At 47.9% G+C, this 11,476-nt stretch overlaps 1 protein-coding gene across 2 annotated transcripts in view; it reads left to right on the forward strand.

Annotated features, from left to right (window-relative positions):
* Positions 1–591, forward strand: part of Bcas1 (breast carcinoma amplified sequence 1) — an 80,900-nt gene extending 80,309 nt beyond the window's left edge. For both annotated transcript variants that reach the window (XM_028769719.1, XM_028769718.1), the window contains exon 12: positions 517–591. In XM_028769719.1, the coding sequence (XP_028625552.1) occupies positions 517–591 (75 nt within the window). The remainder of the gene's footprint in view (positions 1–516) is intronic.
* Positions 592–11,476: the final 10,885 nt, after the last annotated feature.

The following is an 11,476-nucleotide window of genomic DNA, read 5'->3' on the forward strand; positions in this document are numbered from 1 at the left end:
AGTAAGGTGAAACCTTCAGATGCCGGGCACTCACATGGCCCCTGAGGAGGCAGCAGACTGATCCCACAGAGGAGGAAGATGGCAGATAAAAGAGAAGGTCACTTCAGATAGCACTGGGGAACAAATCAGGGCACCATTTTGTTAGACTCTGAAAGAATGAGCTATAGACAGTGGCTAGAGATGTAGAATGAACTAGAATAGCAAGTCCCCACCTCCACTCCGACCCCTGAACCCTGACCCATGACCCCCAGGACTGTTTACGTGTGTCACAGTTTGAGCACATCTGGGAGCACCCCTCTGAGATGGTTTTGAGCACTCCCATTTTAAAATCAAATCATGACGCGTCTAAAATTTCACAAACCCAGGAAGCAATGTCACTAGGTATTGAAGCTAGACATCTGTCCATGAACAGGGCATATTTACATAGCACAGGACCAACCAAGCTCAGAATAAGTATGTGGTAAGTATCCCTTGCTGCTGTTGGTCTCATACTGGCTACTTTATGTTTTTCTCCAGGGACCAAAGCGGATGTTGGATGCTCAAGTACAAACGGACCCTGTATCCATCGGACCAGTCGGAAAATCCAAGTAAACAAATCACCCAGTTCCCACCGGGGTCTCCTCCCACCCCATCTCTTGCCCAGACCCACGCTGTGTATATATATATGTGTTTTCTTCTTCTGGCCAGCCAGTGAAATTCTTCCTACAACTTCAGCCTGAATTGTTGTAGATCGAGGTGTATTATTTATGTCTCTGGTCCAGTCTTTCCTGGCATATAAGTGTAAAAATGGGTTAGCAGGTTGACCAGTTGATCCTAGGGGAGCTGGTGTGTGCCAGGTGTGGGAGGGAGTAGGTAGATAAAGGCATTTGTGTTAAGTTATGAAAAATGGCAGGTCTCCAGTCAGGTGCAGAAGAAAAGTGCTTATGAGACAAAGAATATCCAGCTTTGTAGCCAGTGTTGCCACATCCTCAAAGCCTGAAGAGGGGAAGGGAAGACTTGTTTATTTCATTTCACACTTGGGGGAAGGAGGGACTCAGGGCAGGCTCTACACTGGGCATCTGCGAACTTTTGGAATGGAATCTGTGGGCTATAAAGAAGAGTGGGCAAGAGTTAGTTTTCAAACAGGGTCCTTGAAAGTTATCGGTGAAGGGGAAGCGATTTTCTGGAGAGGGCTTGCAGTGATTTGGGGGATCAATTACTTCTGAAGCACAGGGACAAGGGCTTGAGTTACCAACTTCAAAAGCAAAACAGCAAAATGAAATTAAAGTTGCAGGTTCATTTTGCAACACAAGGGGGCGCCAAGACCTCCGCTTTCCCCTCTGCATCTGGTACCCCTAACAAAGATTTGTTTCTGCAATATTTCATTATTAATGTTTCTCAGATGGCTGAGGGACTTGCTTCATCTGTTCTGTCTGACGCTTATCTCATGCCTGTCTGTAATGTCCTAATGTTTTCATAATGTGCTCTGATAAAAACCTTCCCCTAACCCAGTTAATAAAAATTGACAGATTATGCAAATACTTGAGGTGTTTTTTTTTTAATTCTTGTACAGAGAACTGAATTGGACTGTGAGTCCATTAAGATGGAATTGCAAAGTAGCGTGTGATTGACTGATAGTCATCTGTATTGTACCTTTCTTTTCCTAATTTAATAAAAAAATATTACATTTTAGAAAAGCTTTTGATTCTAAATTTCAAATGCAGCTGGCTGAGGCTCTCTGGAAGGGCTGTGTCTTCCTTCCTAAGCAGCTGAAAAACAGTGTCTGCTACGGATGCCCACACATATGTTCAGATATACCTTCACACACAACTCTGTGTACGTGAACGCTCATACATAATACAAACTTGTATAGACAGGAATAGATTGGGGTGCACATATGACTGAACTTAAGTTCACAGCCTCCGCCCCAGCAAACCAGGTTTGACCACCAGTCCCTCATAAGCCAATTAAAAGAGCCAAATTAATGGTAAAAACCAGTCACACGGTCCAGCCCAGGGGTGGGTTCCTGCCCACCTCTGTCTCAGCTCCAAGCCTCTCTTATAAGCTGTAAGGCTTTCTCCAGTAAACAAACACCTCCTCCAGCCCCTCCTCCCCCCAGGGCTTCAGCCTTTTCCTTCTCCTCCTGGGGACTCCTGGGTAAATTTTAACTTCTTGAGGTTGGTTGTTTCCATAGTCTGATGGTCAAAGAGGATCACAGGTGTCCCTTTAGAATATATTCATTCTTGCCAGACTGGCAAATTTACACACACACACACAGGAGGCAGGTTTTATACATATGCACACACACACTACACATTCAAAATATCTCACAGGAGTCAGAAATAAATATTGAATATCTTGTCCTAGCATGGACACGAGCACCGGAGCCACACCTAGAACAGTCTGGAAAATGGGTAAATGTATCCAAAGAACAGCCGTGACTGTGAGGCCCCCCAGATGTGGAGGAAATAAGACAGGATGGTCTGTGGCCTGCCAGCATGCTGACTGGATTCCAGGTTTCAAATACAGACCAGAAGTGGGTTCCTTTAAGCTAAACTTGCTTCCTGGGTCCTCAGGACCTGATTTGGAAATCACTGTCTGTTCCTTACTAGATTCAGAGCACCCATGTCCTGTGCGATACCACGCTAGAAGGTTTTGCTGGAAAGAATGGGGAGGCGGGGTCGAAGGGTGCTAAAAGCACCTTGGGAAAACTGGAAGAGTGGGGGAAGTGGCCACACTACCCAGTCCCTCTGAGTCGCCACCAATGAGACCAGCCAGCTGTCAGTTCCTTTGTCTGCAAAGCCCTGGGGGTAATGCCTGCTGTGACCTTTTGCCAGCCTCTAGACCAGCGCAAGCTGTAGAGGAAGTTGGCCAGTTTCACCTTACAGGGTACTGGCGCCTTAGGCTCAGATGAGAGTTGCTTCCAGGCAGGATAGGGAGGCAGTAGGGAGTGACTGACTCGGGCCACCAGGCAATAGCACCCTCCCGCTTCCTGGAAGCCAAACACAGGTTGGGGTGGGGGAGGGGCTCTCCGAGGGAAGCTCTGCAAAACCCCTCCTGGGTTTTTATTCCTGGTTCCTCCCCACTCCCAGGCTGAAGAAGAGTGCGCTGCTAATGAAATTGTGGTTTTGCTTTTGTGAAGGCCAGGAAATTTAAGCCACAAACTCAATGGTTTATTGTAGGGACCTTAAACCCAGCTGTAGTTTAAGAAGCAAGTTTTGTGCTTCGTGCGAAAGTTGTATGTTTTCAGTTGCAATCCTGTCTCTGATGCAGCGTTCACTAACTGCCCCACCTCACGCTACTGTCGTGGGAGAAAGAGCAAAGCACTCCCTAAATTCCCACAGAAAGCCCATGGGACTCAGAGGGGTAAGAAGCTAAAAGTTCGGCCCCACAGAACCCAACCGAGCTCTGGCAGGTGGAGTGAGAGGCAAACCTGACAGGCAGCAAAACATTTTGGAATACTGTCCCCAAAGAAAACAAAATTAAGAAGTGTGGGAGGAGAGGGACAAAGGTGCCCGGGTGTCACCATGAGTCATTTAATGATTCGCTGATTTATTTGTAGGTGCTCAGGGAAGTGTCTCCTCTCCCTTGCCAAGAAGACGTGCCTTTTCTGAGAATGGAGCTAGTGAGATGAACTGTCCGGCATTGTGCGTGCAAGTTACACACACACACACACACACACACAAATGCAAGTGCACACACACTCATGTGCACACATGCGCATGCACATTCTCAATGACGCCTTCCAGTTCCTGCTGACAGAAACTGTTTGCCTGATATTCATAAAAGAATTCAAAGGAACAGTTGTTCCCGGCTGCCCGAGGCCACTCTTGGATTCTTCCTCTCGGGAAGGAGCCACAAACCAAAAGAGCTGCCAAATCATGGGTGGGGAAAGAGAAAGCCAGAGAGTACTCTTACTGTTTTTATTTGTAGCGCGCTCAGTGAACACAGGTCTCTCTCTCTCTCTCTCTCTCTCTCTCTCTCTCTCTCTCTGTCTCTGTCTCTCTCTGTCTCTCTCTGTCTCTCTCTCTCTCTCCCCCCACTACCCCCAAGCACTATGCAAACAGTCCAGATACACAGATACACTGGGGCGGGGGGCAGTCCAGACCCCCCAGGGCAGTGTGGGGGGTCTCATTAGATTTAAAACGTCCAGACAGTACCCTTCTGGCTCCCCTCAAAGATCCAGAAGAAGCTTAGGTGTCCACATCCAGGACATGCAGGTGTGGTCTCTTCTGTCCGGTAGCTCCAGGCTGGTCTCGGGCCTGAAGCAATAAAAGCAGGCTTGAGGTGTAGCTCTGAGGAACAGTACTGGCCCAGCACAAACCAGGCCTTGTGTTCCACTTCCAGCATTGCAGAGGTGGAGGGTCAGCCGCGTGGTAGTTAACACAAATGGGGGGAAAATCCCTCCCGGCCTGCCAGTGAGGAAGGAGGGAAAGGACAGCCGTTACCCACTTTCCCACGGTGCAAACCCCAAGATTAGGGATAGGCTGCTGGCGAGCTCGGCTTTCACCACCCCTCCATGTTCTCCTCAGAGCCCTTAAGTAAGCAGTTTGGCAGTGTGTAGAGTCGGGTTTGTCCCTGGTCAGGACTGTGTTTACGGATAGTGGAGCCGCATGGGCCCCTGAAAATGACTGCCTGTTAGTTAGCAACAAGGGGGAAAACTGTCAGCCAGCAACTTCCAAACACTGATTATTGTCTTTAGTGGAGGCAGAGACACTGGGCCAGGGACCACTTCTCCAGAGGTTAGACCTTTTTTTTTTTTTGGCTTCTGTATGGCCACCCATAAAGCTACCCCTCGCTCCTCTGTACCCTGGGGCCTCTTACTTGCCAGGGAGAAGTGAACCACATGATTTAACAGAAACCAGGATAGAGGTCACGCTGTCTGACAGGATGTCACACACAGCCTTCCTGATGTATTATCTAACTTACAGCTGTGTGCCCCCCTCACCCCCCGCACCCTTCATCCCCCACCTCTGTGCTCAGAATTTAAGTGCTTCCTTACATTTTCTTAGAAGCTGATTGTCGGAGACCTGTATGCATTTGTTTCAGATTTCCAAATAGGTGCTTCCTGACAATATGGCCCCAGCCGTTAACTATTGCCTTTGAAGGAGCTCATGTCTTGGAAGTGACAAAGTCATTTAAGTGCCTTTTATGCAATCTGGCCACATGGGGGCGCCCAGGAACTGGGTTCTGCAAATGGACCAAGTGGTTTTCAACTATTGCCTACCCAGGAAATTGAACCAAGAGTCTGTCTGTTGATTGACTTCTAGAATACTGCCAGGTTTCACTAAAAGAACAGGAAGACTTGAGAGAAACTGGGCAGGCCAGTTGCTATCTATAATCGCCGCAGCCCTCCAAACAAAGATGGGCTGAGTGGGATTTCTGTTCCTAGCCACCTTGCAAGAAGCTTTAGGGAGAATGTGTGAATGCCAAGCATTCATGCAGCCTTGACTGCTTCTATCATGCTGCACAACCTGTGCCCCGCCCCGCCCCCCCCACGCACACACACACGCACATGCACACGCACACACACACACACGCACGCTCGATTAGTGGTCGAATGAATTAACATCTCCATTTCCTCCTGTAGTAAGGAGATTGCAATGGTGGGGTTATAGTGGTCACTTCAAACAGTGCAGTGGCGAACAAACAATGAACACTCAGTAAACAGCAACCATTCCAGCCCAGGAAAGCCAGAGTCTAAGTAACAGACCCCCTCCTCACATGAGCTACTACTGCTAGCCAGAAAGGTATTTAATTTACCTGATGCCTTGGCTTTGGTTCTCAGAGACCGTTTTGACTTGACAATGAAATACATCCTTACATATAACAGGTGTTGGGCCACAGCCTGGCTCTGGTCCCGAAAGGCTTTGCTCTGCCTTGTTCTGTGGGTTAACTTTGGACTACAACTAGTGACAGGTGATAAGTGCCCTTCTAGGCAAGGGGATTATGGGATTATTAGAATCAGCTTCACCTGAGTGTTTGAGTGAGCGCGGCCTTGGGAAGGAAGCTATGATGACTGCAGTAGCTCACAGGAATGCCCAAACCAACCACGCCTATGAAGTTTCTGCTAACACAATCTGTGGGAGCCGAAACTCAGCCCCCACAGCACAGTTGTTAGGCGCTGGGCTTCTCCAGATCACAACTTCTCTGTGTTTCATAGACACCGTCAGGTGGTCTAGAACGATGCCTGGGCATAGCAGATGCTCAGAAAATGTCGCTTGAACTGCTAGACTGATGGGCAGACATTCCACAGCCACTAGCCCTGAGAGCAGGTCAGCATATGCTCTAGTGAGTGTTTGATCATGCTAACCACATCTACCTACCAGGTGGCCAGCTCAGTGGCTCTCGATGGATTGTCCTGAACCAGCAGCTGCCTCACTGACCGAGAGCTTGCTAGTGATACAGGGCCCTCACACTCTAATCCAGACACTCTGACCAAAAGTTCCCAGAGTGAGACCCAGCCACCGGTGTCCCTAAGTAGCCTCCAGGCAGTTCCAATGTAGGAGAGATTCAGAAAACCCCTGAGAAAGACCACACCATGAAGCACCCACTGGGTGTGTGGTCTGAGGATGAAGATACCAGGAGCTAGCGTGGAACCACACTAGAAGCCAGGCACTGTGCAGTAAATACCTTGAGCCCACAGAGAGTAAGAGCAGTGTTGCCCCAGGCTGAAACCCAACCAAAACCATTAATTTTATGTTTCAGAGACCAGGTCTCGTGTGTATTGGGCTAACTTTGAACTCATTACATAGCCAAGGATGAGTTTACACTTCTGATCTTCCTGGCTCTACTTCCTGAGTCTAGGGATTACAAGTGTGTGCCACTGCACCTAGTTTATGTGGTACTGAGGATAAAACTGAGACTTTGTGCATGGCAGGAAAGGCCCTCTGCCAACTAAGCTACAACCCCAGTCCGGCCAACATCTGTTCTTAAAAGCCTACAAGAGACACAGGAAGGAAAAGTCGTGAAGACTGTCTGCGGATGTGAAATTGTGGGACTGAGAGAAAGCACCGCTCCAGGCCACTCGGGTAGAGGGTGGCCTTCACAGAGAGAACAGTTGAGCTCATTCGAGAAGAATGAAGAAGCCCTGGCCAAGGGTTCCCAGAGGAACAGGAAGTGTCAGAGTATAGAATCCTCCCAGAGTGAACGGTAAGTAGTTCAATATGACTGGCTGGGTAGTGTGCCTTGGAGGCCAGAAATCTTCTAGAGTGAGAAGGAGTCCACTGTAAGAATCTAGAACTATCTATAAGCCGGGAATACAGTTTCTGTGGCGGACAATGTCTCAGTGTGAGGAGGCTTCTGATCCCCAACAGGCATGCACTCACAAACTCAAATATCTCTCTCTCTCTCTCTCTCTCTCTCTCTCTCTCTCTCTCTCTCTCTCTCTCTCTCTCTTTCTCTCTCTCTCTCTCCCATCCCTCCCTCTCAATAGGTAGCTATAGAAGAGATATGAGCCGGAGGTGACATAATTAACCTGGCATTTTGGTTTCAAATAGGGTCTAATAAAACACAATTCAGGCAATGTGCACCAAGCGGCTGACTATCCATCAGATATTAACTACAAAATGCACCACTTTCTTTTTAAGCTTAAGTAATGACTATAAGAAATATCCACAGCAGGGCGGGAGAGATGGCCTGGTGGGTCAGAGCACATACTGTTCTTATAGAGGATACAAGTCAGGTTTTCAGCTCCCACACAGGACAGTTCACCACTGCCTGTATGTCCAGCTCTAGGGGATCCAGAGCCCTTTCTGTCCTCTGGGGACAATGTACTCATATGCATATACTGACTCATATATAGACACATGCACGTAATTAAAAAAAAATCTTTGTATATAAAACAGAAATATCCATTTAGACAAAAACCTTTCAATGAATATAACCATTAAGAAGACACCTACCAAAACATTAATTTATTTTTTGTTTGTTTTTGTTTATTGTTTATTTACAAGGTTTCTCTGTGTAGCCCTGGCTGTCCAGGAACTCACTCTGTAATGTCAAGGTTTGCTCTGTTGCTATGTATTTTAAATGCTAAATTCTTTACCAGAGGTCTAGGCCTCTGACTGAATTCTCAGTTTACCAGCTTTTGTGGTGCAAATCTTGTTCCTTAATTGAAAATTATGGGTTAAATAAAATTGGCTACAGCCAATTACTGGAGGGATTAGAGGTAGGTGGGTTTTGAGTTACCTGGTTGGGGATGGAGAAGTGAGAAGAAAGGAGAAGGAGAAGAAGGAGGAGGAGGAGGAGGAGAAGGAGGAGGAGGAGGAGGAGGAAGAGGAGGAGAAGGAGGAGGAGGAGAAAGAGGAGGAGGAGGAGGAGGAGAAAGAGGAGGAGGAGGAGGAGGAGGAGAAGGAAGAGGAGGAGAAGGAAGAGGAGGAGGAGGAGAAGGAGAAGGAGGAGAAGGAGGAGAAGGAGGAGAAGGAGGAGAAGGAAGAAGAGGAAGAGGAGAAGGAGGAGAAGGAGGAGAAGGAGGAGAAGGAGGAGAAGGAGGAGAAGGAGGAGAAGGAAGAAGAGGAAGAGGAGAAAAAGGAGACAGAGGAGAAGAAAGAGGAGGAGGAAGAGGAGGAGGAGGAGGAGAGGAAGCTGTCATGAAGGGAGATGGACCATGAGCACAAGCACATGGCCAGGAGAAACAACAAATATCTGGGGTACACTGCTCGGGAGATAGCCAGGCCAGCAGTTAAAAAAGGAGATTAGTGGTTACCCCCCCACCCAGTAATTGTCAAAGCCAAATAAAATAACCACAGTCTGAGTCTCATTTATTTGTAAGCTAGTCGATGATAAGCTTAAATTGGTTCTACGACAATGTAGGCCAGGCTGACCTCAAACTCAATAGAGACCTGCCTGCCTCCGCCTCCTGAGTGCCAGGATTAAAGGTGTATGCGACCCACCACCCGGCAAAACATTCATTTCTAAGTGTCAATGTTGGTTGCAATCAGGCCCAGCCATGCACCCAGGTGATCCACAGTCCTGATACAAGGTTTGGAGAGCTTGAACAAGTTAGAGAATATTATGGTTTGTATATGCTCAGCCCAGGGAGTAGAGCTATTTGAAGGTATGGCCCTGTTGGAGTAGGTGTGTCACTGTAGGTGCGGGCTTTAAGACCCTCTTCCTAGCTGCCCAGAAGTCAGTATTCTCCTAGGAGCCTTGAGATGAAGATGTAGAACTCTCAGCTCCTCCTGCACCATGCCTGCCTGGATGTTCCCACCTTGATGATAATGGACTGAACCTCTGAACCTGTAAATCAACTCCAATTAAATGTCGTCCTTGTAAGAGTTGCCTTGGTCATGGTGTCTAGTCAAAGCAGCAAAACCCTAAGACAGAGACCTTCATTTGTTCTTCTGTTGAGAATAGCTGAGAGGCTGAGAGCAGGGCAGACAGAAAGCCGCCTGGGGCATGCAAGCTCAGTGGGCAGGTTAATAATGCCCAGCAAACATTATTGCAGGCAACCGGCCTGGGGAGAGCACAGTGTTCCCTTGTGTGAAGTCATTCAGTCTTTGGGATCCCTTGTCTCATTCTGTCCTTTTTCTGGTTCATTAGAGGGGGTGGGAAAGCTCCTGGTTCACATCCTATTCTCAAGTATATTTGTTTTCCTGCGGAGAAGAAACCGACCTGCCTTTCACTTTCCTTGGTTGCAACAATACCAAGTTTCCATGGCAACAGTTTCTGTAGCCACCCAGTCCCATCTCTTGAGCCCCACTCAGAATTCCCAGGAAGTACTAATGGCTTCCCACCTCAGAAGTTCCTCGCTCAGAAGTCCCTCGCTCTCTGCTCCTTTTCTTGTTGCCTTCTGCAGGGGCCATCAGAGCTTGGCCAACCCACCTTCAGGGTGATCTGGGGATCTCTGAGATTTTGTCCCCAGAGCCAACTCTCCCCAGTGAAAGCAGAAATGATATATCAACCTCCCATCTCTCTGTGAGGCAACCTTGAGGTGTCCTGTCCATATCCCCTCAGGGTTCTTAGTGGTACAGTAGTGAGTATTCCGGGCCACACACTCTCCCTCATCGCTTGCTATGATGACGACTACTGTTGGTTGTCAGTTTGACTGTATCTGGAATGAACTGCAATCCAGGAACAGAGGGTACACCTGTGATCTGGGTCTCCAGGCAGGAAGGCATTCCTTTAGTCTGGACCACACCTTCTGCTGGAGGTCTGTCTAAGGACATAGAAGAAGGAAGCTTCTGCTCTTTGCCTGCTTGCCCTCCCCTTGCCAGCACATCCATTACTTCATCGCTGTTGGAAGCTACTTCTTCGAGATTCCAGCATATACTGAAGACCAGCTGAGACATCCAGCCTTGTGGGACTGAACAGCTACTGGATTCTTGGACTTCCTATTCACAGCCAGCCATTGATGGGTTAGTGGGACTGAAGCCTGTAAGTCATTCCAATAAATTCATGTGTGTGTGTGTGTGTAGTGAAGATTCTGGAATTTTGGTTTCTTTAAAAGACAAAAAAAACACCAAAATTGTACATTTTCATTTTAATCCCAGGTCAGGGCGTGGGGCTGCTTTGCAGTAGCTGACTAGCCTCATGCTCTACCAGGGGTGTGGTTTTGCCGGCTATACCTAGTTTCTGTGACTGTGTGACGTTTGGAATTCTGGGGACCTTTCAGATGGTATATAAATGCTAGGGCCCTGGCAGACAAGGTGGAATGTTGGTGGTGGGTGTTAGTCACTACTGGTCAAGCTTTGTTAATCAGTCATTCGAAAAGAACGAACAACAAGAAGAAATTAGATATCCTGATGATGAAGATCACACTCCCCCCAAGGAACCTGAAGCCCCTTATCAGCAGGAAAGTAGTCTAACGATAACGTTGCCCCCTTTCGGATCCCTGATGTCATTCAGGGATCTCTTTCCTTTCCTCTCTATTTTTTTTTCCTCTCTTATCCAGTGTTGGGGGTAAAGGATGGAAGAAAGAAGGACCCACAAAGTAGCAAAAGTCAAGATACAGATAGATAGATTGATAGATAGATAGATAGATAGATAGATAGATAGATAGATAGATATCATTCCACAAGGTCTGTGACTAGTGAACCCTAATACACTTCCCAAATAAGACACCAGCATCTCAGCTTCCTGTGGCAGGGATTGTGTCTATATTAAGGGTCTCAGGAAGCCTGCGATCATGCCGATAGTTTGATGATAGAAACTGGATATGGGCAGTGGTTTTAAAGTACTGGAGGGCTGAGAGGGCTAGCCTGCAACAGGGAGGTCCAGAGAATTAAAACAGAATGAATCTAGAGACAGACGGACAGACCAAGGAAGTGTCAGTGTGGTAGCACAGTAGAGGCCATGAGCGTCTGTGAGAAATGATGTAGGGGGTTGCTGAGGATAGCTGGGGCCAGGGTGCCTCAGCAAGTGTGGTCTTTCACTGCCTGGAAGGGAGGGTCAAAATGCTCACCCGTCAGTGAGTCGGGGGCAAGACAGACCCAGAGGCTGTCAGTAATCGGGCCTGGGAGAGGCAGTTTCAACAGGAGGTTTAGAAAAGGACCCG

Source organism: Grammomys surdaster, unplaced genomic scaffold (genome assembly GCF_004785775.1).
Source record: "Grammomys surdaster isolate TR1022 unplaced genomic scaffold, NIH_TR_1.0 193, whole genome shotgun sequence".
NCBI lineage: Eukaryota > Metazoa > Chordata > Mammalia > Rodentia > Muridae > Grammomys > Grammomys surdaster.